General features: G+C 35.6%; 1 protein-coding gene across 1 annotated transcript in view; it reads left to right on the forward strand.

Moving 5' to 3' along the window:
* ME1 (malic enzyme 1) overlaps nucleotides 1-27,733 on the forward strand; it is a 228,096-nt gene that overhangs the window by 174,127 nt on the left and 26,236 nt on the right. Inside the window, exons 7-9 of the mRNA XM_015136858.3 lie at nucleotides 13,793-13,902; nucleotides 25,235-25,332; nucleotides 27,072-27,185. Of these exons, the coding sequence (XP_014992344.1) occupies nucleotides 13,793-13,902; nucleotides 25,235-25,332; nucleotides 27,072-27,185 (322 nt within the window). The remainder of the gene's footprint in view (nucleotides 1-13,792; nucleotides 13,903-25,234; nucleotides 25,333-27,071; nucleotides 27,186-27,733) is intronic.

The raw sequence follows: 27,733 nt of genomic DNA on the forward strand, positions 1-27,733 counted from the left end.
TAGGAATTAAGCAGAGACTCTGCCAGTAGAATTCTAATTTTAGTAGTATGTCAGAATACATCCACTAATTATTGCACTACTTTAAGGGTGGGTTGCAGAGGTTGGCATGCAGGTAATTGTACCCAACTGGTACCAATGGGAACAATTCTAAAACAGTTTGGGCTTAAATATATTCAATACCACTGGATGTATGACGGCTTACTTCATGACGTCCTCAGTATATGAGAGGAAAAGAGCTTATTTATAAAACAGGGAACATAATATTTTGGCATTTTATTAGTATTAGACAATAATATTGCCATAAGAAACACTATTAATTTGGAATTATAAATAGACATAACTCAGCACATGTTACTGATAGGTGAGTGCTAATTATGGAAGATGGTTAGTATTCAGACTTTGACATTATTCCAGGTGATTGTGTCAGAGAAGCTAGATTTGTACTTTACATTGGATTTGTGCTTTCAGCTATTTCTAAATGTACCATTCTGATTATTCTTGAATAATGTGCATGGATTTCCATTACTCTGTGGTCTAAGAATGGATATTGGCTTTCAAAGTTTTTATTTTAAGCAGTTATACATGCACATTCCTTTTTTAATTTTTATTTTGATTTTGAGATTTCACTACAAAATTGTTTGTTTTTTTAAAAACACAGACCTGAATGATTGTTATCTTTTTCTAAGTAGTACTCTGGAATGCTGTACAATGATAACTGCTAATGTTCATAATACTTTTGGAATGCCTCTTTGAAGATTATGTATAGAACCTACAAGCAATTTTTTTAAGTATCATAATGGTGACATTTCAGGAAAAATCCTTTCAGGTGTATATTAACTTTTGAGAATAATCAGAATGAGAATATTGATCCAATTAGTATTCTTATTCAATAATAGTTCACAAAATACTTGTTCAAATCTGTTATTGCCAGTGAAGAAAAAGGATAGAAAATTACCTACAAGACATAACTATCAAGCAATAAAATTGATTTTAAATTCACCTTGTAGTTGAAAGTAGTTGAGCAGTTGCAGCATCATTGCATAAATATATAGTCTAAAAGTGTGCACGGAAAGATAAATAACATTCATATTCATTTGAATACAGGCATACCCCAAAGATATTGCAGCTTTGGTTCCAGACAACCACAATAAAACAAATATTACAGTAAAGCAAGTCACATGAATTTTTTGGCTTCTCAGTGAATATAAAAGTTATGTTTAAAGCCAGGCCCGGTGACTCATGCCTGTAATCCCAGCACTTTGGGAGGCCGAGGCGGATGAATAGTTTGAGCTGAGGAGTTTGAGATCAACCTGGGCAATGTAGTGAGCCCTTGTCTCTACAAAACATTAAAAGAAAAATTAGCCAGGCACGGCGGCACACTCCTGTGGTCCCAGCCACTAGGGAGGCTGTGGTGGGAAGATTACTTGACCCTGGGATGTTGAGGCTGTGGTGAGTTGTGATCATGCCGCTGCACTCCAGCCTGGATGATGGAGTGAGACCCTGTCTCAAAAAAAAAAAAAAAAGAAAAGAAACGAAACTTGTGTTTACACTATACTGTAGCATATTAAGTATGCAATAGCATTATGTTTAAAAATTTGTATACCCTAATTAAGAAATAACTTTATTGCTATTAAATGTGAATGATCATCTGAGCCTTCAGAGAGTCATAATCTTTTTGCTGGTGGAGGGTCTTGCCTTGATGTTGACAGCTGCTGACTGATTAGAATGGTGGTTACTGAAAGTTGGGTGAGTGTGGTAATTTCTGAAAATAGGACAATAATGGAATTTGCAACATCAGTTGACTCTTCCTTTCATGAGAGATTTCTCTGTAGCATACAATGCTGTTTGACGGCATTATATGCACAGTAGAACTTCTTTCAATATTGGAGTCAATCCTTTCAAACCAGGTTGTTCCTTTATCAACTGAGTTTATGTGATATTCCAAATCTAAATATTCTAAATTATTGTCGTTTCAACACTATTCATAGCATCTTCACCAGAAGTAAATTTCATTTCAAAAAAACACTTTCTTTGCTCATCCATAAAAAACAATTCTTCAGTCATTCAGGTTTTATCATGAGATTGCAGCAATTCAGTCCCATCTTCAGGCTCCACTTCTAATTCTAGTACTACTTGTTATTTCCACCACATCTGCAGTGACTTCCTCTGCTAAAGTCTTGAATCCCTCAGAGTCATCCATGAGAATTGGAATTAGCTTCTTGCAAACTCCCGTTAATGTTGATGTTTTGACCTCCTTCCATGAATCACAAATGTTCTTAGTGACGTCTAGAATGGTGAACCCTTTCCAGAGGTTTTCAATTTACTTTGCCCAAATTCATAAGAGGAATTATGGTCTAGGGTAGCAATAGCTTTAGGAAGTGCATTTTCTATATAATAAGACTTGAAAGTTTAAATTGCCTCTCTATGCATGGGCTGCAGAATAGATGTTGTGTTTGCAGGCATGAAAACATTGTTCTTGTACATCTCCATCAGAGCTCTTCAGCTGGCTAGGTGCATTGTCAATAAGCAGCAATAATTTGAAAGGAATCTTATTTTTCTGAGCAGTAGGTCTCGGTAGTGGACTTAAGATATTCAGTAAACCATGCTGTAAAGAGATATGTTATCACTCAGGCTGTGTTGTGTCATTCATAGAGCACAGACAGAGTCTATTTAGCATAATTCTTAAGGGATCTATGTTTTTCAAAATGGTAAATGAGTATTGGCTTCAGATTAACGTCACCAGCTGCATTAGACCTTAACAAGGGTCCTATTCTTTGAAACTTTGAAGCCAGGCGTTGACATCTCCTCTCTAGCTATGAAAGCCCTAGATGGCATTCTCTTTCTACAGAAGGCTATTTTGTCTCCATTTTTAATCTGCTCTTTAATGTAACCACCTTTATTTATGAGCTTAGGTAGATCTTCTCGATAACTTGCTGCTGCTTCTACATCAGTACTTTCTGCTTCACCTTGCATGTTATGTTATGTTGTGTTATGTTATGTTATGTTATGTTATTAGAGACAACTTTTTTCCTTAAACTTCACAGATCAGACTCTGCTAGCATCAAATTTTTCTTCTGCAGTTTCCTTACCTTTCCCAGCCTTTATAGAACTGAAGAGAATTAGGGCCTTGCTATGGATTAGGCTTTGGCTTAAGGAGATGTTGTGACTGGTTTAATCTATCCAGATCACTCAAACTTCCTCCCTATCAGCAAAAAAGACTTTTTTTTTTGCTTTCTTATCATTTATCTGGTCAATAGTGTAGCACTTTTAGTTTACTTCAAGAATTTTTCCTTTGCGTCCACAACTTGGCTAACTGCCTGGTACAACAGGTCTAACTTTTGTCCTGTCTCAGCTTTCAATATTCTTTTCTCACTAAACTTAGCCATTTCAAGCTTTTGATTTAAAGAGATGTGTGACTCTTCCTTTGACTTGAACACTTAAAGGTTATTGTGGGGTGTTACTTGGCCTAATTTCAATAGTGTTGTGTCTCAGGGAATAGGGAGGTTTGGGGAGAAGCAGAGAGTCATGGGTATGGCCAGTCAGTGGAGCAGTCAGAACATATACAACATTTATTGATTAAGTTTGCCATCTTGTATGCAATTACAGTGGTAACATGAAAGATCATTGATCACAGATCAACATAGCACATATAATAATAATGCAAAAGTTTGAAATATTATGAGCATTACTAAAATGTGACAGAGACACAAAGTGAGCACATTCTGTTGGAAAAATATGGTCCCAATAGAGTTGCTCGACAAGGGTTGCCACAAATCTTCAATTTGTAAAAAAATTGCAGTATCTTCAAAGTGCAGTAAAGCAAAGCACAATAAAATGAGATGTGCCGGTAATAAATTCTGATAAACTTATCTGAAAATATTTTGTATTCTTACAGTATGAAATAAGATAGAAGGTATCTTACATTACAAAAAAAGTCTACTCTACCATAAGAGGCTATTGGACTTATTTCTTCTGGATTCTTCTCTTAGATAGCAATACTCACTAGCATATATATTTTTGGAACCTTGGGTGTTTTTTAACCTTCCTGATCATTAGTTATTGCTAAATGGTCTCTGAGGACATTTCTAGATCTAAAATTTTATGACTGTAATATTCTTCAGTAAAATAATGTACAATTCTCTTTTCTGCTGAATATGTGACCCTTAGTGTTTTGTAGAAGTTGCTGGCTTTTAGAAATAAACAGTTTGATTCAGACTAAATGGAGAAAAAGACACAGATTTAGTGATTCAAACTACAGAAGTAAATGACATGATTGAGGTTGGAGATGAGGTATTTACTGGAACATGCATCTGAGGAGACCTTTAATTCTCTATTGTAAGTTTGCAGATGGAGTTTATAAAAGCATTTTCTAAATTTCTGCATCCCTTATATGAAGGCATTTTAGGCATAACGAATGGTACAAACTGGAAATAGAAGATAAGAATACAGTGGTATGTTGAAGCACAGATAAGTCCTTTAGAGCCAAAACTTCTCTGAGGATTTGAGCCTGTACCCACGCTGCCTTCAGCTCAGAGGCCATGATGTTCCCTCTTTCGCATATTCATCTCCCCATGCTCCACCTCTGCAGTCCATCAGATGGCCTGTGCACGTAATTAGAAAGTCTTGCTTCACATTATTGTTATACTCGGTTGCCTATTAAAATGTAAAAATAACATGTCATTTGTCTCTTTTCATGTATGCCTCACATATTTCATGCTTTTTCTTTTCTTTTTTTTTTTTTTTTTTTTTTTTTGCGATGGATTCTCACTCTGTTGCCTAGGCTGAAGTGCAGTGGTGCCTTCTCAGCTCACTGCAACCTCCGCCTCCTGGGTTCGCATGATTCTCCTGCCTCAGCCTCCCGAGTAGCTGGTATTACAGGCGCCCACCACCACACCTAGCTAATTTTTGTATTTTTAGTAGAGACGGGGTTTCATCAGGGTGGCCAGGCTGGTCTCGAACTCCTGACCTCAGGTGATCCATCTGCCTCGGCCTCCCAAAGTGCTGGGATTACAGGTGTGAGCCACCACACCAAGCCTGTGCTTCTTCATACTTCATGTTTTGTGCTTTATCTTCCCTAAACCAGACTCCCAACACTCTTCTTCTCAGATCTTTGTACTGTTTACCTGGAAACCCACACTTTAACAACAGGCTCCTTTACCTCCTCACTTCCTCGCTGGATGTTCCCTTTACCACCTTGCTTTCCTGAGAAATGGCTCTCTGAACATGGGAACAGGCAAAGAGTTCATGACAAAGATGCCAAAAGCAATCACAACAAAAGCAAAATGTACAAATGGGATTTAATTAAACTAAAGAGCTTTTTCACAGCAAAAAAATATATATATCTCAACAGAGTAAACAAAGAACCTACAGAATGGGAGACAATATTTGCAAACTATGCATTTCACAAAGGTCTAATATCCAGAATCTTGAGGAACTTAAACAAATCTACAAGAAAAAAACAACCCCATTAAAAAGTAGGCAAAGGACATGAAGAGATGCTTTTCAAAAGAACATACATACGGCCAATAAGCATATGAAAAAAAGCTCAATATCACTGATCATTAGAGAAATGCAAATCCAAACCATAACGAGTTACCATGTCACACCAGTCAGAATGGCTATTATTAAAAAGTCAAAGAATAACAGATCCTGGCAATGGTGTGAAGCAAAGGAAATGCTTATACACAGCTGGTGGGAGTATAAATTAGTTCAGCCATTGTGGAAGCACTATGGAGATTCCTCAAAGAAATAAAAGCAGAAGTACCATTTGACCCAGCAATCCCATTAGTGGGTATATACCCCAAAGAACATAAATCATTTTACCACAAAGATACATGCACACATTTTTTGGCTTATTGGAGCGCTATTCACAATAGCAAAGACATGGAATCAACCTAAATGCCCATCAATGATACACTGGATAAAGAAAATGTGGTACTTATACACCATGGAATGCTATGCAACCATAAAATAGAATGAGATCACATCCTTTGCAGGAACATGGATGGAGCTGGAGGCCATTATCCCTAGCAAACTAATGCAGGAACAGAAAACCAAGTACTATATGTTCTCGCTTATAGGTGGGAGCTAAAATGATGAGAGCACTTGAACACAAAGAGGGGCACAACAGACACTGGGGCCTAGTGTCCATGTGTTCTCATCTCCACCCCAGAGGCTGGAGGATCAGAGGAGGAAGAGGAGCAGAAACAGTAACTATTGTGTACTAGGCTTAGCTTCTGGGTGATAAAATAATCTGTACAACAAACCCCCATGACATGAATTTACCTATAAAACTACCTTGCACATGTACCCCTGAACCTAAAATAAAAGTTTAAAAACAACAACAACAAAATAATAAAGTCACAAGGGAAAAGGTTTCACAAATTTTGGAGACAAGGAGGATTTTAAAAATTCTTTTCAGTAAAATATACTAAATAGCAACTTTAGTTATAAACGGAGCTTCGAAGTTTGTTGAATTTAAGGAACTCAGAATCTCTTAGGTTTGCTATTTTTTTTTGAAAAGCAGAAAACACCTAAACACAATGATTCCATTTTGCTTGTGATTCTTTTTTTTTTGTCCTTGCTATAAATGTTGTGTGATTTTTGATACTATAGATACTTTTACAGAAAAAAAATGCTAAATAAAAATGGTTGGAAATACCGTTTTAATTATTTATCTGTCATTCTAAAAGAAAAAAGATTCATAGTGTAACGTTTCGTCAAGTCCTTGGTATCATTTTGGAAACAGAGTTATTTCTTTGAAAGGTCAGCACCAGAGATATAAATTTAGAAGTCATTTGTGTAAAACATGATTGTCATATCCTTAAGAATACTAGAAACTTGAGGGGATGACTATATGGGGGAAAAGAATGAATGATTATGGCTGAATCTTTATCATTTCTGCTGTCACAAAGAATAAGAAGTAACAGTAAAATATAATAAAAGGAAGGGTAAGAAAAATGAAAGGACTGTCTAAATGTTACAAAATAATACAGAAGTAAAGTAGTAGGAACAAAAGCCATATTGCTATGAAAGAAGTTAACACATCCATCTTCTTTATTGTTACCTGCAAGGAAGAATTGAATTCCAATGGTTCTTGGCCAGAGATAACTTGTGTCAACTTCAGATTACTTATTCTAGCATTCAAGACCATTCATAATTTGAAATTCAGCAACCAATACTGATCTTCTATAGTCCTTCAAGCTAATGTTTGTCATCTCCCCAGTACAGATTTTGAGACCTCTATTCTATGATTGATTCTTTACTCCACTCTTTTCCTTATTTGAGTTCTACCAAGGCCCCATCTTAAGCCTCACCTAATTCATGTTGTTTTCCCTCAGTGCTTTAGTGATCAGTGTGCCACTGCTTTTGTTTTTAATCTGAACCTCCTTTAAGTTATTTATTTGCATCCTTTTGTCTTCTCAATGAGACTGTTTCCCAGTGAGCATTTCCAGGGCAAGATCCATGTTTCTTATTTGCTGCTTAATTCATTGAGCACTCTCAAGCTTCAATACATTATCAAAAATGAGTAATTTGGAATAAGCTATCCCTAAGGTACTCATCAGAGCTAAAGTGCACTAGATCTTGAATGTTCCATATGTAGTAAATCCTATAAAACATTTTACTATATCTCAGGAAAAATTAAAGCATACTTGGTTAACCTGGTTACAGCAAATTCTTGATCATTTATAATCAAAGAAAGATTCATGTTCTCACCAATATCTGTTCATATATTTCCCATAATAAAAGGACCTGGTATGTTGAATGCATACAAATGCTGTTTTGCTATTAATAGTTTTGTGATAAAATTATAACACCCTTATTTTATCAGTGCAATCTTTTCAGATGTAAATATGCTATTCATTTCATTGACTTGATAACTCTGTTGGTGCTCAGTATATATAGCAGCGGGCCCTGTGGTTCAGTCCAGACCTTACCACCTATTAGCAGTATGAACTCATCCATGGCTTTTAATCTTACTGAGTTCATTTCTTTATCTGTTAAATGGATAATAACGCTGCCTTCTTCACTGGGTTGCTGACAGAATTGAGATAATCCATGTAAAGTATGAAGCCTAGTGCCTGACACACAGTGCTAGATACAGTGATTAGTCACTGTAATAAGGTATTTGTCAGATTTAACAATGCCACAAGAGCAAAATCTCTGCAGTTTCTACATGTTAATTTTATGGGTGCTATTTCTGTTAACTTTTAAAACTATTTGCACCTAGTATTTTATGTGGTATTTTGATCATAAAATAGTAGGTTCTTTTCATAGTTATGTAGAATTGAATTGGCTAACTTTTCAGTGTTCCACTGCTTATAATTTTATAGTGACAAAGTGGGTTCAAATTGGAACTAACTATCCCTTACGTGGCTTTCTTTTATTATATGATGCAAGATGTTTGTATCACAAAATGAATTCAGAATGCCTGTCTCTAAATCTTTAGGAGTCAAATCAGAGTTAACTACCAGGTAGAGAAAAGTCATGAAACTAAAACTGATATATAGTTTCTAAGGGATACTTCTAAAATAAACTTTTGTAAATGATAAGGTATCCCGTACACCATTTTACTACCTATGCCTATTCCCAGATTTCACTTAAGAAACATTATAAATTTATAGCCTGACCACATTGTGTCCTAAACATTGAAGGCAAACCATATTGTAGGATTTCATTGTAACCACAGAGAAATTGTAACAAGCGCAAAACCGCAGAACCAAGTAAGTAGTAGATCCGGGAATAGAATTGAGAAGGCTCTGATTCCTCCTCACATACTGAGACCACAGGGTTCTGCTCCTTCTGAACATAATGACAGCTCATCCAATGTTTCTAGACCATCGGTATGTGATACATTAGGAGCAAACCATACAGCACTCTCCAAAGGCTCACAGTCTTTACTTTCTAAAGGCCTGCTTGGAAACCAGAGAAGCAGGAGGAGCCATTACAAGCACCTCATGATTATTGACTGATATTTGTGTTTGGGGTACGTAGTTGCTATGACGAAGTTTGCTTCTCTGCTAGGTTATAAAAATGTAATTTGTAACCATAGAAATGGTTTTACCAGTTTCTAGTAACATTTTTATAATTAGTAATACAGCTAGCTAAAGTGTTTCCTTGGAGGATGAATGGCATCATACATAAAAGGAGTAGAAAAAGTTTATGTTCCCTTCAAGAATTGACCCCACTATCCCATTTTACTTTTAAATTGTTGCTTCTTTTTGTCTTTAGTGATTTACAGAGCACTGAAATGGTTGTTTTAAATATTTTGTCTTGCAATATTGTTGCTGTTTGGGGAATGAATTTGCCAACCTCTTCACTGTGTCATGCTAGAAGTAGACTTATTTTTATTACTATTTTATATGGATAAAAATTGCTTGTATTTCCCAACATTTTACCATTTTATTATACATAGACCTTTTAAACTGGTATTATTTTTGTTCTTTCTGAAATATGCGTTTTAGAAGTTTCTTTAGTAAAAGTATTTTGATTTTTATTTATCTAAAGATGTCTTAATTTTATTTATTTTTAATTTATTTTTATTATTATACTTTAAATTCTGGGGTGCATGTGCCAAATGTGCAGGTTTGTTACATAGGTATACATGTGCCACGGTGGTTTGCTGCACCCATAAACCCATCGTCTACATTAGGTGTTTCTCCTAATGTTATCCCCCCCAACCCCCCACCCCCAAACAGGTCCTGGTATGTGATGTTCCCCTCCCTGTGTCCATGTGTTCTCATTGTTAACTCCTACTTATGAATGAGAACATGCTGTGTTTGGTTTTCTCTTCTTGTAATAGTTTGCTGAGAATGATGGTTTCCAGCTTCATCCATGTCCTGGCAAAGGATATGAACTCATCCTTTTTATGGCTGCATAGTATTCCAGAGCATATATGTGCCACATTTTCTTTATCCAGTCTATCATTGATGGGCATTTGGGTTGGTTCCAAGTCTTTGCTATTATGAATAGTCCTAGAATAAACATACATGTGCATGTGTCTTTATAGTAGAATGGTTTATAATCCTTTGGTTATATACCCAGTAGTGGGATTGCTGGGTCAAATGGGATTTCTGATTCTAAATCCTTGAGGAATCATCACACTGTCTTCCACAATGGTTGAACTAATTTACACTCCCACTAACAGTGTGAAAGCGTTCCTATTTCTCCACATCCTTTGCAGCGTCTTGTTGTTTCCTGACTTTTTAATGATCACCATTCTAACTGGCATGAGATGGTATCTCATTGTGGTTTTGATTTACATTTCTCTAATGACCAGTGATGATGAGCTTTTTTTTCACATGTTTGCTGGCTGCATAAACCTAACTGTTGAAGAATAGCTTTGTCTAGGATGACAGTTATTTTCTCTTAGCCCTTTGAGTATGTTATTTACCTGCCTGTGGCTTCTATTGTTACTATTAAATAATTTTTAAAAATCTGTAGATTTTTAAATGGCTATAGAGTACTTATGTGCCAGTCATTGCATTGAGCACTTAACGTTTATCACTTCATTTAATCCTGCTAACAACCTTATGGTAATAGGCTGTTACTATTCTCATTTTTCTGATAGGAAATCAGAGGCACAGAACAGTTAAGAATGCACAGTATGTAAGGAGGACTAGATTGATCCCAGGAGCTCTGACTCCAGAGCCTATGCTCTGTAATAAACCAGTATGCTAGCCAAGTAAATACTTGTAAACCAGTATGACAGCTTGTAAACCAGTATGACAGCCAAGTAAATACTTAAAAAGAAGGATAAAAGATGGTTAACAGTACTAAATATTAAAATTACTATAAAGCTGTAGGAATTAAAGCAGGGAGGTATTCTTTTCTTTATAGATTAGTAAGATAATCATTATTGTTAGACTATATTACTGAGCAGTACCGATGTGGTATACCTGTGTGCCTGTGTCCTCATCTATTAGATGAGAATAATAATAGTATTTACTTCATAGAGTGGTTGTGAAGAGTAAGTGTGCATGTGTAATATCTTATAAAGGAAAACGTATTTGTTGTCATCAGCAGTAGTAGAATAAAATAAGAAAGCACAGAAACAGACCCTAGTATGTATCAGAATATAGTATCTAAATATAGGTGATGAGGAGAAGGATGGACTGTTAAATAAATGGTGCTGGCATAGTTGGGTGATTATATAGAAAACAGAAATTTTGGTATAGCTTGCTTTTTTAAAATCTATGTCCTAACAGTAAAAGTATACCAGATTTAGAGGTTAACTATTTTCTAAATCTATAATATAATTAGAAGAAATTTTTCATTAATAGTTAAATAAATATATGTAGAGGAGACTGTTGTAAGCATTTCATCGAAGGAGAAACCATAAATAAAAGGATTGAAAGATCTAACCACATAAAAATTTAAAATTTATTTGTGAAAACAATTAGGAACACTGTCTAAATAATTAATGGTACAGTGTACTACATTAGAAAAACTATTTGCAACATATGTAACAGAAGGTACTATTCTTATGAAATAACAAAGAAAACAACTATAGCAATAGAAAAATGAGGGGATTTAGGATCTCCTTCAAACATTTATCATTTCTTTATGTTGGGAACATTCTGAATCTTCTCTTCCAGCTATTTTGAAATACACCTGATTTTATCATTACATATTGATGCATGTATCAAAACGTCGTATGTACCCAACAGATATGTACAACTATTATGTATCCATAATAATTAAAAATTTCAAAGATAGCAGTTTAATTAGAAAAGGAAAATCAAAGAAAGTGATGCTGCTTAAAGACATAACCTAAAATAAGAAATGTGTTTTTATACCAGCACCAAAGATGGATAAAAGAAGCTGGTGACTCTAGACTTTTATGGGCATAATAAAGTAATAAAAATGAAAAAAAAAACAATAGAAAAATGAACAAATGAACATATAATCTTACAGAAAGAATTACAAATGACGAATAGACAGATAAAGATGCTAGGCTACACTAGTAATAAAAAGAAATAAATAAAAAGTTAATACCAGCTTTCACCTATGACTTTTATAGTAATTTAGAAAGATAGTCTACCCAGGATAAATATATAATTATATATAAATTAACAAAATTGAAGGGAAATAACAGACTTACAGAGTTTTTTTTTTTTTATTGTATCAGAAGGAAAAGAGAGAAAACTCATCTGCCTTGTGATATCAGGGGGTAGTGGTTTGAGACTGTCCTTGAATTAGAATGTTGACAAGAACTGAGAAATGAGTGCAAGGTTTAACATTCTCTGTTATGAGACGTTTGACATCGGGGGAAGAAGTTAAGTAACTATAGCTTTGATTTTGTCATAGTCAAGGGAGGTGGTTTTAAAATCAGGTAGTCCTGAAAATGCTTGGGGACAGGAAAGGACCAGTGGTAAACGAGAAATTGGAGTTGTTAGTATAGAGAGGTGCAGTTGATTCAGTAAGGTCCATAGGGAGATTCAAAACAAGGAAGCAAAAATCCTTCTCACAAGTTGAGGAAGAAAATAGAAATAAAAGTACAAAATATTTTAATGTAGGGGGAAACTGAGAAGGTTAATATTATTCTCTCTAGCATTGATCTTAGTGACGTAGTGACTGGTAAGAGACTTGGGAGAACAGGAGAATAAAAGAAGGTTTGTGAAAGCTGCTGCTGTGGTCTAATCATTACTATTACATGTTAAGTTGTGTATGTTGAAATGTAGTTGCCATTGTGAAAGTATTAAGAGATGGGGCCTTTTGAGAAGTGATTAAGCCATGAGGCCCCATCCTTCATGAATGTTTTATCAGTGCCGTTATAAAAGAGACTGAAGAAAGCATGTTTACCCCTTCTCCCATGCAAAGATGTAACAAAAAGGCACTATCCATGGGGAAAAGACCCTCACCAGACACGGAATCTGCTGACACCTTAATCTTGGACTTTCAGCCTCCAGAGCTGTGAACAATAGATTTTTATTGTTTATAAATTACCCGGGCTGAGGTATTTTGTGATTGCACCTGCTTTGGAGATTGTGTTGTGGATCAGTAACAGATGAAAACAAATATTTCAGGATATTATTGAGATCCTGGCTGAGATTCAATAGCATTGATTTATGTGCTATCTTAATAGAAAAGGAGATTCGGAATGATGGAGAACAAGGGGACAAGGGTGTCTAAGGAGACAGCCAATACACTGTTTCGATAACTGTCTTTGCATACAGAGATGAAGCTAGATGGGAGAAATGGAAGGGCCACAATGAAGATCTGACTGTATCTTTCACTACACCCTTACATTTACTACCACGTTATAGCCAAACAGGGCTTTTAAACTATTTTTTTAAACACTTTTTCTTTTTTATCTTTCACCTCAGTTATTTTGCTTCTGTTTTTCCTCAGCTTATAAAACCCTACATCTCTACTTTTGAAATTATAACTATTCATTAAAACTCAGTTCATTGGTTGCTTTGTCTTTGATCACAGCCAGAAGTGATATCTGTCCTCGGAACACCTATCATTCCTTGTTTATACCTCTTTTATATTACTTTTTATTTACTTCAAAAATTTTTGTTTCTACTAAAAGTTAAATTCCTTAAGGAAAGGGAACATATTTTGGTCATTTTGTGTTATTTCACGGTGCCAACACAATGCCTTTTCTGTAGTAAGCATGTAGTAAATATTTGTTGAACAGATATTATATTACATATTTATACTTAAACAGCAAGACAGAACCTTTAAAAGGAAATATGTTTTCCTATTTCTATGGGCTAATTTTAAAAGTTTATTTTTAAATAACATTTTATTAGCCTCTTCTAATATGAATGTTTGTGTCCCGTAGGTACGGCATGAATTGCCTTATTCAGTTTGAAGACTTTGCCAATGTGAATGCGTTTCGTCTCCTGAACAAGTATCGAAACCAGTATTGCACATTCAATGATGATATTCAAGGTAACAACATTTTCACTGCATATGGATCAATAACATGTCAGAAATTAGTTCATAATTTTAATAATGATTCAAATTCAATCAATATATGCTGAGTACCTTTCAAATTCCAGGAAGTATGCTTGCTGATGTCATGTACTATTTCTCATCTAGTTGCATATATTTGAGAAAAGTACTCTCTGACTCTATAATATACCATATTATCCATTAGCTAGAAAATAAGCTCCAAGAAATCTGACAAAATCCCTGGTGATTATGGCTAAACAAAGAAGGAAATGTATGAGACCATATTATTCATTGTTTAAAAATAAAAGTGAATATACTTCTCTCTTCAGACTATCTTAGGCATAATTTTTATGCTTTACCCCAGCAGGAGCTGCATTTTACTATTTGTCTTTGATTGTAGATGCTTGGCTACCTGCTTTTGTCTAAGCTGCCAAATTTTTTCCTCTTTAAGTTCTAGTTTTTTAATCCTCTCCAGATCCATGCAGAGCCCACCCCCAATACACGTCTTATTATGAGAATCTTAGGGATTGGAAGGTAGGGGGAAAGCACAGGTAGATGTGCTGAGGAGAAATACCATAAAGAGTTTTTGCAAATTGAAATAAGATTGGAAATGGCTTCCATTTCACTAATTCCAATGACTGTTTTTCAGTGTTTATCTTACTTGAATTTTCAGCAGCATTCCACATTCCACATTGTTGACTCACGTTGTTTCTTGAAATACTCTTTTTTGTTGGCTTCCATGTCACGGCATTCTGCTGATTTCTTCTTACCTCTTTGGCTATTTGCCTTTCCTTTTTCCTTTCCTGTCTAGCTATTAAATGACAAAACACTTCATTTTTAAATGACCTGCTCAGTGCCAGGTCCTTTTCTTTGTGTTCTGCTCTATGTTCTTAGGTATATACTCCAAGTCCACACATTCAGTTAGCAAATTTATATTGCCAGTTCAGACTTCTTTGTATTCCAGGTCTATATACCCATGTCTTTATTTAAAATCTCCTCTTAGGCACCTGCAATCCCAACACTTTGGGAGGCCAAGTCAGGCAGATCGCTTGAGCATAGGAGTTCGAGACCATCCTGGGCAACATGGCAAAACTCTGTCTCTGCAAGAAAATATAAAAATTAGCCTGGCATGATGGTGTGTGCCTGTAGTCCCAGCTACTCGGGAGGCTGAGGTGGGAAGGATTGGGTGCCTTGAGCCCAGGAGGTCAAAGCTGCAGTAAGCCATGCTCATGCCACTGCACTCCAGCCTGTGTGACAGAGCGAGGCCCTGTCTCAAACAACAACAACAGCAGCAGCAGCAATAACAACAAAACTCCTGTTGGATATCTCAGTTATCTCATACTTAACCTGCTCCCAAATCAAACTCTTATTTCCTCACCAAACCTGACCTTCATCCAGTGTTCTCATTTTCAGTGAATTGCTGATAGCTCCCTCTTCAGCTTTCCCGCCAAATACAGTCTGTCACTAAACCTTTCTCATTTCCTGTCATCAAAATCTGTGTTTTTCGTAGAGTTCTCCTCATCACCCTAGTGTAAATTACTATCATCTAAGTAATCTATACACATTTACTCTTGCTTCCCTTTCTTATATGTTTTCTGCATAATATCTCTACAGTTTGTCAGATGTAGATCTAAGTGCTGAGGTTTTTGTGGTGAACAGAGATAGTTTTCTTTTTGCTATAGAAATCTGATCTTATTATTTCTTCCTCAAAATAATTTGATGGATTTTCATTGTACTTAGGATGATGGGTTTTCATTGTACTTAGGATGAAGATGAAAATCCTGAATGTGGTCAAAATGCGTGGTCTGACCCCTGTTTCTCTCTTCAGCCATTCTAGCCACACATCCCTTCTCATGTCCTGAAATGATCTAAAGAATTAAACATGAAGGAGTTGGGAGAGTTGAACTAAGGAGTTGGTAGGTTGGCTCGGGTAGGTTTGCATTTGGAAAGATTACACTGTCTTCAGTCTAGAGAACAGGACTGAATTGGAGAACAGGACTGAATTTGAAGGCTATTGCTGAAATCCATGATGATGGCATCTTGCTCTAAGAAAGTGCTAATGAAGTTAGAAGTAGACAGATAATTAGTTGTTGATAGTGAAGGTGAAGAAGGATCCAAGGATGGAGCCTAGGCTTTTGCCTCGAAGAACTAGAAGAATGGCAGGGCAGAAACTGAAATGGATAAAGTAGGAAACACTCTTACATGTAGATGTTAAGAGCATGGACTATAGAGTCATACTGATTTGCTTCGCCCTTTACTAGCTATGGACTTTGACCAATCTACATAACTTCTCTGAGTTTAATTTCTTACCTATGGCAGAAAGTTACATAACAGCTTCTATTTTTTTCTTTGAAACAATAGATCAGAAGTTTGAGGAAAACAAAAAATATATGTAATAGTCTCCAATTTTTCTTTGAAATAACAGGATTGGAAGTTTGAGGAAAATTTAAAAAAAAAACAGATCTGAAAGAACTATTGTAGAGAACTAGAGAGCCAACGGATTATGAAACATAAAAGGATTCAGTCAGCGGACACTGCAGATTTAGTTGAAATTAATATCGTAAATGTATCATGATGCTGGCTGAGCAGCTTGAGTTCAACAGTTCAGGAAGAGGCAAGGCCACAGTGAACAGCTGGATTCATCTATGTTAGATATTTTATTGTATTTGTGCAAAGAAAGGACAATGGGATAAGAGCTAAGGTTAAAGTGATGACCATGACACTAAGCTGGATAGAGAAGGAAGTGAAGATAAAAAGACTGTTAGATGGGGGAAAGGCCTTGACATTCCAGTAGGGTTGAAGCATGGGTATAATAAGGATGATTGAATAAGAGACCTGGGAAGATAGGAGACTGTAGATCACGAGTAAAGTATTCTAATGTAGTACTTTCAAGGTTGGTTCTGAGTGATGGCAAGCACCAAGATGAAATTTAGAAGGAAGTCGGCCAAAGTGGAATAAAGGTGAATGCTACTGGAAATGAGATGATCAAAGAAAATTTAAATGTAAAATGGGGATGATAATGTTTCTCTCATGGAGTTTACATTGCAGACAAAATAATTATTTGTAGAAATATCCTATAAACTGAAAGGTACTTTATAAATAATAATTTTTAGGCCAGGCACAGTGGCTCACACCTGTAATCCCAGCACTTTGGGAGGCCAAGGTGGGCGGATCACGAAGTCAGGAGTTCGAGACCAGCCTGGCCAATATGGTGAAGCCTCGTCTCTACTAAAAATACAAAAATTCGCAGGGCATGGTGGCGCATACCTGTAGTCCCAGCTACTAGGGAGGCTGAGGCAGAAGAATCACTTAAACCCGGGAGGCAGAGGTTTCAGTGAGCCAAGATCATGCTTTGCAGTGTAGCCTGGGCAATAGAGTGAGACTCCATCTCAAAAAAAAAAAGAAAAAGAAAAAAGAAAAAATATATACATAAAATAATTTTTTAAATTCACTGTGCTTAAATATTTAGTATTGCAGCTATATACATTTAATGACTTTAAAAATCCTGAGTCTTTATTTCTTTTGAGATACATGAAAGTAATTGGTCAAATCTTTCTTTTCCCCAAATTCTTTGTGATGTTAATAACATTGTTCCTTCAGTGCCAACTTTCATGACAAAACCTGCTTAAGTTATATAAACTGTATTTTATTATTTTTTATTAAATTTCTTTTTGAGTATTTATAAAAAGTGGATATTTATAGGATTTCAGAAATGGAATAATCTGGAAATTTCCAGGTGTTAAGAATTGTGAGCTATAGAAAGACAGCCTGATTTTAATGTTATTTGCATTAGTCTATTTTCACACTGCTACAGAGAATTTACCTGAGACTGGGTAATTTATATAAAGGAAAGAGGTTTAATTGACTCACACTTTCTTATGGCTGGGGAGGCCTCAGGAAACTTACAATCATGGTAGAAGGCAAAGGGGAAGCAAGCACCTTCTTCACAAGGCAACATGAGAGAAGGAAGAACTTCCAACCACTTATAAAACCATTAGGTCTCCTGAGAACTCACTATCACAAGAACAGCATGGGTGAAACCGCACCCATGATCCAATCACCTCCCTCCTTCAACACATGGGGACTACAGGTCCCTCCCTCAATATGTGGAGATTACAACTCAAGATGAGATTTGGGTGGGGACACAGAGCCAAACCGTATCAGTATTGCATACTAACTTGAAGATACCATGTATAGTAATGATAAAGTGCCTTTGGTACTACAAATACATGCTTTGTAGACCAGTGTTTTTAAGTCACTTGTCAATTCATTTTGCAGTGTTCTCTAAAACAGCCGCCAGTAAACTGTTGAACAAAACTATAGAATTCCTTTAATATTGTATATCTTCTGATTTTGTGGGTCTCATGTAAATGTCCATACAAAGTTAAAGACCAGTATTAAATAATTTCAAATCATCATGCAGAGTTAATAGGAAACAGAGTTCAGTTTAAGAAAACGAATGCTAAATTCAAATTATCAAACAAAACAAGCAATTAGGGTCAGGATTTCTATCCATCAAGGCCAGGAATTTAGAGGTCAGGCTCTGGGGTACATCAGAATTAAAGTCTGGAGCACAGGATATCAGAAGCAGGAGCCAAGCCTATGTCAAGAGCCGTGCATGAAGGAGCCCTGAGGATCCATAGCAGAATATTCCCCCCAAGCAGTTCACCACAGTAGAGGCGTTAAATAAGTAGTTTTTCACCATGACTAATTTGGCCTAAAATATAATCTGCACATATAGAGTCTATTTATTTCCATATATGGATTTTAAACTATTACTGCCTTAGGAAACAAAAAGATAAGTTTGAGAAAAATATGTCTAATCTGTGACTAGAGAAAACCTTTGGCAAGTTATTGGGGTTCTGACTAGAAGTGACCAAACCATTTTGTGAGCGTCATATAAAATTGTGCCTTTATGACACATTTTCTCCGTATGATTCTTTTTTACCTTTTTAACCTTATATTCTTACCATTATGCCCACAGATGTAATACTTTCCTCTCTGCAGGCACAGAAATTGCATTCCAGTGCCAACAAAAATAATTATCTAACCATTACAGCCTTACCATGTAAATAAGTGTGTTTACACTGGACCCTTGGGTGGACTCTTTTCTTTTTTTTTTTTTAACAGATGTATTATTTAAAGATATGATTTATGAAAAGTATTTGATGAAAATTACATATACTTAGAATTCTACTAAGTTACTTATCTAAAATAACTTTAATAATATAGATTTTGGTTCAAAATGTATTTTAGATATGAATGCATTCTCATTATAAATTATTTTAAACTGGAAAAAATGCACAAATTGAATCTATTAAGAAATTGGCCATGTAATTATATAATCTGAAGACAATCAGAATTCAGCAAATTCAGACTGAAAAAAATAAGGTTTCAAGCTCTAGTCATTTAAAGTAAGTTAAAAAAGAAATTTTTCTTTTCATAATAGCCTCTGGAATGGCTACTCTGTAACATGACACTCTAAATATTGCACATAGAAATTTTTGTCATAATAAACTAGTTTGACTGTTAGTATTTTTAAAAAATACATTTAATATATTAGGCTACATTGTTGTAAATATAGTGAAATCTTATACTGAATGCTTTGATAATTGAAAAGATCAAAATCACAAAAGAATGCCATGGCCAGTAAACATATTTTTGGAGTTTAGCCTTACTACTAAGTTTTTAAAAATTTATTAAACAGCAAGTGAGAAACTGATTTTCTGTAACTTCAACCTCTTTCTCTCTATTGCCTTCTTCCCCTTAGTCTATGACCATAGACCATATTTAAATTGCTTTAAGTCTTAAAATTATTGCCTCAATTCTAATTTCTTCCCTCCCGCAACCTGTGTCCTTCTTCCCTTAAAAACTTAAAAATAAGATATTTCCTTCAACTTTGTTTCCCTCCCACCTCATCTCCATCCTCACCCCATTCTTCCTTTTCTTATCTAAGCTTCTCCAAGGAGTACTCCACACCTGCTCTCCCTGTTCTTCACCTTTTATTTCTTCCTCAGAATACTGCCATACATCCTCAGCCCTAACATGCATGACACTAAAAACAGCTCTCTGATAGGTCACAAGTGATGTGATTGCAAGATCCAATAGCAATTTTTCATTTCCTTTCTTGATTGACCTTTGTTCTTTGTTACTACTTCTCTCTGTTTTCAGGTAACTATATGCTCTCTTACTTTCTCTTACCTCTTTGACCATTTTTTTTCTGTCATCTTCCCCATATCACATTTTTCTGCCCTCTATTCCTTAAATGTCCATGTTCATTTAGGTTCTGTCCTTTAGTCACTCACTCTGAATAATGTTATCATTCCTCATGACCTCAATGCAACTACGTTTTAAAATACTAAATATTTATCTGTGGTGCAGATTATATGTAACTATTTCTTGATATTGCCACCAGAGTAACACATAACAGGAAGCACAAGCTTTGTGCAAAAGCTCAAAATTGAACCTCCTAAATCGTTTACATACCCCCAGCCTCAAATCTCTCAAACCCATCACCCACCACTATTCGCTGAACCATCTGCTACCTATAATATAATTATATATAGCCATATATACCTATAGGTACTATTAGTATATAGTAGAAGGCCCTACATAATCTGACCCCAAAACTTCTCTAGCCTCATATGACTTTGCATTCTAATAATTTGTGTTTGCTTCAGCAGCACTGCACTACTCACAGTTTCACATGTGTTTTATGTTCTCTCTCCTTTTATGTTTTGGAAGGCTGGTTATACAGATGGAGCTTGTATTCTGAATCTTTACTGTAAGGTGACTTGGTTGGGCCATTTCCTTAGGTAATCTTCCTTTTCAGTCTCTTTGGATTCTTTCTCTTACGCTGCTGAGATTCCACAGAAAAGATTTTTCCAATCTCTCTCCTGATACTACCTTTCTGCCAGTGTTCTTTGAGTTAAGTAGAAGACTGGAGGGTCTCTGTATTGAGTATGCAAACTTTCAATTAATCTTATTTCCAATATGGCATCCTTGTCCTCAATTATGCCTGGTGTCTTATATTCCAGCGACCCTTTCCAGAAAATGAGCCTCAAGCTTTCTTTCAAAATTCCAGAGTGTGGGGAAATTGGCTATCTTCTAGAAGGAGAGGGAAGCAGATCTGGGTTTTAACTGATATATATATCAGTTAAATATATATGTATGATATATATATATATATTTTATTATTATTTTTTAATTTTGAGACAGTATCTTTTCCTGTTGCCCAGGCTGGAGTGCAGCAGTGCAGTCATAGCTCACTGCAGCCTCAAACTCCTGGGTTCAAGTGATCCTACTGCCTCAGCCTCCCAGGTAGCTAGGAATTCAGGCATGGACCGTCACACCCAGCTAATTTTTTAAAAAGGTTTTTTGGGGGTAGAGATGGGTCTCTCTATGTTGCCCAAGCTGATCTCAAACTCCTGGATTCAAGCAATCCTCCTGCCTTGGCCTCCCTAAGTCCTGAGGTTACAGGGCATAAACCTCTGCTCCCCAGCCTTCTTAGCAGATTTTTGACCAGCTTCCTATTTTCACCCTCTCCTTTAAACCACTTCCAGAGGCATTTGGTGCTGCCTATACCTGGGTTTTTGAGAGTTTTGCTGTATCAGTCTGGTCACTTATTCCCCACTGCTGGCCAACAATTCAGCTTTCTCAAGTCTGCTAAGTCAGTTTGCCATTTGCTCATTTAGAAGCCTGTCAGCTTCTAAAATATTGTTGCTACCCTTTTCTCTTAGTCTTTTTAATTTTTTTTCTTTTCAAAAAAGCAGTTTTCTATTGTTTTAGTAGAGTTTTTTGGGGAAAAGAATACTAATTGTGTGTTCAATCTTCCATTTTTCACAGGGAGTCATCCCTGCCTCCATGTCTTTGCATATGCTTTTCCTACTCATTGTGTCCTCCCGTCTGAGGTTCTGAAACTCTTACATTAATCTTTCAATACTGTGTTCAGGGAGTATGCACTCTCAATGCCTTGACCTTTGCCTAAATTCACCCCCCCCCCACTACTTCTAGTTCTTGTATTTTACCCAATCTATTTAGTAGCACACGAAGATTATAATTATTTGATTACATATTGATTTTCCTTACTAAATAGATATGTAATTTTTTTTTTTTTTTTTTTTTTTTTTTTTTTTTAACACGGAGTCTGGCTCTGTCTCCCAGGCTGGAGTGCAGTGGCGCAGTCTGGGCTCACTGCAAGCTCCGCCTCCCGGGTTCACGCCATTCTTCTGCCTCAGCCTCCCATGTAACTGGGACTACAGGCGCCCGCCACCACGCCTGGCTAATTTTTTTTTTTTGTATTTTTAGTAGAGATGGGGTTTCATCGTGTTAGCCAGGATGGTCTCGATCTCCTGCCCTCATGATCCACCCGTCTCAGCCTCCCAAAGTGCTGGGATTACAGGCGTGAGCCACCGCACCCGGCCTTATATATGTAATTTTAACTGGATTTCACAAATTATTGCATTAGTAGAGGCTATTCTTTGATAAAAGGTGAGACTTTTATTTAACAACCATATGTTGTTATGTTTATGTTTATGTTAAAGTTATAAGTTTCTAAAATGTTAAGAAAGATTCGATCTGTTTAGTATCTTGCTAACAGGGTTAAGTCCTCTTTAAAACTGATAGTACAGGTGGGGCTCGGTGGCTCATGCCTGTAATCCCAGCACTTTGGGAGGCTGAGGTGGGCAGATCACCTGAGGTCAGGGGTGTGAGACCAGCCTGGCCAACATGGCAAAATGCTGTCTCTACTAAAAATACAAAAGTTAGCTAGGCATGGTGGTGGTCACCTGTAATCCTAGCTACTAGGGCAGCTGAGGCAGAAGAATCGCTTGAATCTAGGAGGCAGAGGCTGCAGTGAGCCAAGATCGTGCCACTGCACTACAGCATGGGCGACAGAGCGAGAGACGCCGGCTCAAAATAAAAATAAATAAAATTGATAGTACGAAGATAAACCTAAGCACACATTCTGTCTGATTTATAAAAAGCTTAGTTTTAAATCCTAAAGTAAAAGTTATTATGGAATAATTTATTGTAAAAATTTACAGTTTTATTAAATTTCAGTTTTCTACATGTATTCCCTTCTCTGCAATGAAATTTAAATCAAAGTAGTACCAGGCCATGTACAAGAATCATGTTCAAGTTAAATTTTTGATAGTGCTAAAAATATCTTTCTGATTTTATTAATTCTATAAATGGAAGATTAGTGTTTACATTATTTTCTCAGGAAATATGAAATACATCTTTAGGCTGGGTGCGGTGGCTCACGCCTATAATCCCAGCACTTGGGAGGCCGAGGCAGGCAGATCACGAGGTCAGGAGATCGAGACCATCCTGGCTAACATGGTGAAACCCCGACTCTACTAAAAATACAAAAAATTAGCTGGGCGTGGTGGCGGGCACCTGTAGTCCCAGCTACTTGGGAGGCTGAGGCAGGAGAATGGCGTGAACTCGGGAGGTGGAGCTTGCAGTGAGCAGAGATGGTGTCACTGCACTCCAGTCTGGACGACAGAGCAAGACCCTGTCTCAAAAAAAAAAAAAAAAAAAAAATTGAAATATATCTTTAAATATAATGTGTGAACTTAACACATTTTGAGTTTTGAGTGATCTAGCATAACCATATGAAAATAAGGCACCAAATAGTTAGGATATTTTAGATTATTTTGTGTCTGACTGTAAATGTCCAATTCTATGTAAATAAAAATAATAATACAAATACAGTGACTGCTGATGATGCTTCAACTGGTTAAATCTTATAGAAACCCTTAAAATCATAGACTCTCACAGTTGGAAGACAGCTTAGAGTTCCTCAGATCCAAACTTCTGGCCAGTTTACTTCAAAAGAACCCAAGACAGAGATAGCTTGAGCTACTATTTCTGCGTAACTTCTTATTTAGTAAGTGGATATCTATACCTCTCTTTCTAATTTAAATTCTCTTTCATCTGTTTTATTACTCTAGTGAATATATCTTGCATGGGGAAAATATCATTCTAATCATGTCATGATATATTCTCTACATACACTAGCCATATTTTTGCATAGATTTTCACTTTAAATAATGTATAGAAGAGTGACTTTTTCATAATATATGACGTAGCACAGTTCATAATTATTGCAGTAGTGACTCTAAATTGCATGCATTTTATTTTTGTAGTACACATTGTGATCCTAAATAAAAGACACATATGGGATAAACAGGCCTTTAACAATTATTATTTATTGTGTTCTTATTTATGACTACCTAATTATGCAAGAAAGAAAGATTGAATAGAACAAATTTACTGATAGTGAAATGTTGAATATCTTTGATACTTGACATCCTTAATGCTTCATCATTGTGTTCACTCATCAAACCTAGTCTAATCTTTGTTTTAACCATAATGTTAAATAAGGGTATTTAATGTTTAGCTAGGCTTTACTACCCAGCTGAGTGATGTAGGAAACATTGTAAGTAGAACATTAACTTAGAGGAGTAAAGTATAGATACAGCTGGAAAGTGCCGCAAGAAGCTGCTGCTTTATTTCAGGCATAAGCCATAAAGAAGTTGATCTGTGTAATTACACTCAAAGCAAGAGAACTGCTCTGTGATCTGTGAATGCTTATATGGTAAAGTAATATAATTGGAACTGGTGAAGTTTTTATGCCTATGAGACATGATGAGGAAAATACAATTTTTATCTTAAAGAAATGTTGCATTGGTTTTGTCTAGCACCTTTGGGATCCACAGTGATTGCCATAGGTAAAAAGTCTATTAAATAATGCAATATAATTAGATTTTAATTGCTATTAACATTAAATTCCAAATGTATCAAAAATATGAGCACCAATACCATCATCAGCAATAATTTACTCTGTGCCTTCTGTGTGTGAAGGGGATAAATAGATTTCAAAACCTCAAGAGTAATTACATGGCAGAATCTAATAGCACGTATTACTCTTTTATATCATAAAGTAAAACTACTTTACATATGAGGAAACTATCTATTGGATGTATACAATAATTTCTCTAAATTCTTTCAGCTAGTCAGTGGGTTGTTGAACTGGAATCTGAAGAATCCAGATCCCATCCTTTCATTGATTATGTCACTAAGATAAGTCACAGAATCTCCTTTTAGGGAAGTTTTCAAGAATAGTAGTAAGCTGCTATCTTAAAATATTGATGTCAGTAGCCTGAGAATTTTACCTCATATGCAAGCATGGGATAAGACAAACACAGGTTTCTCTTCTGTACCAGTTAACCTGTTTTATGATTATTTCAAGATGTGAATAAAAGCTTGGAAATTGGCAGAATCTGTTTGAGGATTACTCAAGGATATTTATAACTTGTTTCAGGAACAGCATCTGTTGCAGTTGCAGGTCTCCTTGCAGCTCTTCGAATAACCAAGAACAAACTGTCTGATCAAACAATACTATTCCAAGGAGCTGGAGAGGTATTTGCCTTGTATAATACTTATGTTCTCCTAAACTAACATATAATTAGTGTTAATTGCTCATTAACTCAAGATTTGAGGTATTCTTTCAAACTTTTAGTATATTATGACTGTAGGCTTTATGGAAGATTCCCAAATTAAGTATTGAGACATATTAATCATTCATAGGATAATTTAGTACAGAAGTATTGAGATATTTTTCACAGTTTTAAATTTGTAGTATTATCAAATGTTGCCATAGGTATTTGTTATGCATATCTAAGGTGCCATACAGGAAACGTTTCCAGTGTATGTGTATATATACAAGCCTTTAAGTATTTAAGCTGGTTTATCTGATACTGGCTTTTAGAATACTCCAGTGTTACAAATACAAATTTTTAAAATTTGACTCACAATTCAGTGTGTACATATGTAACTACATATGTGTTTTTAAGCAAAAATATTTTGAATTAGGGATTTATAGTACATTATTACTGTTCACATGCAAAAATCCCAAAATATTTTAAATTGTCGAAAAGAGACTGCAGCAAGACCAAATTATGCTTTGTTATTATTTGCTTAATTTAATAATCTGAAAGAAGAAAACTAGACTCCTATAATAATAATAATACACCACCAAAATAGAAATTAAAATATTAGTTGAGTTTGAGTTTCTTAAGGGAAAACTGCCAAAATCTCTTTAGAATTATAGAATGTAAGTAATAGAGAAATATTTTGTGGCTGTGTGTGTGTGTATATATATATATATATATATGTATGTATTTCAAGAAACTTTAAATTTTCAAATTGAATATGATTATGAACAAAACAGTATATTACACTGGTAGATATTTGTTTATGTTGTGTTGGTTTTCATTTTGCTTGTTTTTAGATAAAACAAAATATGTGAAGTTAGAACTCAAATGCCAAGATACAAATATGTGAAAGTATTCAGAATGAAATCACAAATTCACTTTCACATTGAAATAAAAATCAAGACTAACTGACAGCTCATTAACATTTGAGTTCTCTATTTTGTGGATTATTACATGCTGTATTTAACTTTAGTAAACGTCTTTGAATTTTCAAAGGGTTTGATGAATGGCATAGACCAGTTCTTGATACTCAACTAGGCAGAAGAATTCATGGTTGGATGATTCAAAACCAGCACTTGTTTGTCCCTGAAAAGATATTGGAAATTTCACAGATAATTATAAAATTTACCAAATACCAAGGAAGTTGATTCCTTTAATCTTTCAGTAAATTTCACAGCACTTTTGGTATCCAAATTAGAAGAGTAAGTAGATGCTTGGAAACACTTTTTTTTTTTTTTTTTTTTTTTTTTTGTTAGTTTCATTCTGTTGCCTAATTGGTCAAGTTCCCATCCAAATGACCAGGCTTCTTTCTTCAAATTCAATTAGAGGAGCTTGAACCTAACAATAAACAATACAGTTCAATGAGCAAGGTTGACCAGTTCATTATTTTAAATTCAGTATTTTTTCTTGGAGCAAATCTTGGTTGTATTAACAGGATTAAATACACTGACAATCAAGGATATCACCAGTTTATCTGTGGCCAAATAGCAAGCCACATAATAGTGGTTCTGTTGTAGTAAAAAGGGTAAATAATTGCTATTTGGCTTAACCTAAATGTGACAAAAATATTTTGTTCCCACCAACAAAGACAAAATGGGGTGAAATGTAACCCTTAATAAGATATCATGTAGAACAACTTTAAAATTTTTTCTTTTCATCACTGAGGCTGCCCTAGGGATTGCACACCTGATTGTGATGGCCATGGAAAAAGAAGGTTTACCAAAAGAGAAAGCCATCAAAAAGATATGGCTGGTTGATTCAAAAGGATTAATAGTTAAGGTAAGAATTTTTCATTTTTAACCAGAATAAAAATCAATATGCCATTCTGGATGACCATCTCAAAGACTACTCTGTTTATACAACCTCCCTTTACACTGTGTTAAAGAATAACCATTAAATACAAATGATCGTGTCATACAGTAATACTGATACTTTCCTGAATAAAGAAGAAAACTATGGCTTAGGAACAGATTCCATCTGCAGTGTGAGTCAGCTCCTTACACCCCTTTGAATTGACAGTCCATTTGAATTAGTTTCTCTTTCTTTCTCTCTCTCTCTCTCTCTCTTTTGAGATAGGGTCTCACTCTATCACTCAGGCTGGAGTGCAGTGATGCCATCATTGTCACTGTAGCCTTGACCTCGTGGGCTCAAGTGATCTCTACCCCCACCTCAGCCTTCTGAGCAGTTGGGACCACAGGATGCCGTATCCGGCTATTTAAAAAAAAAATTAAAAAAAAAATTGTAGAGACAAACTCTCACTATGTTTCCTAAGCTGGTCTCAAACTCCTGAGCCCAAGTGATCCTCCTGCCTCAGCCTCCCAAAGTGC

The sequence above is a fragment of the Macaca mulatta genome, chromosome 4 (genome assembly GCF_049350105.2).
Source record: "Macaca mulatta isolate MMU2019108-1 chromosome 4, T2T-MMU8v2.0, whole genome shotgun sequence".
In the NCBI taxonomy this organism is placed as follows: domain Eukaryota; kingdom Metazoa; phylum Chordata; class Mammalia; order Primates; family Cercopithecidae; genus Macaca; species Macaca mulatta.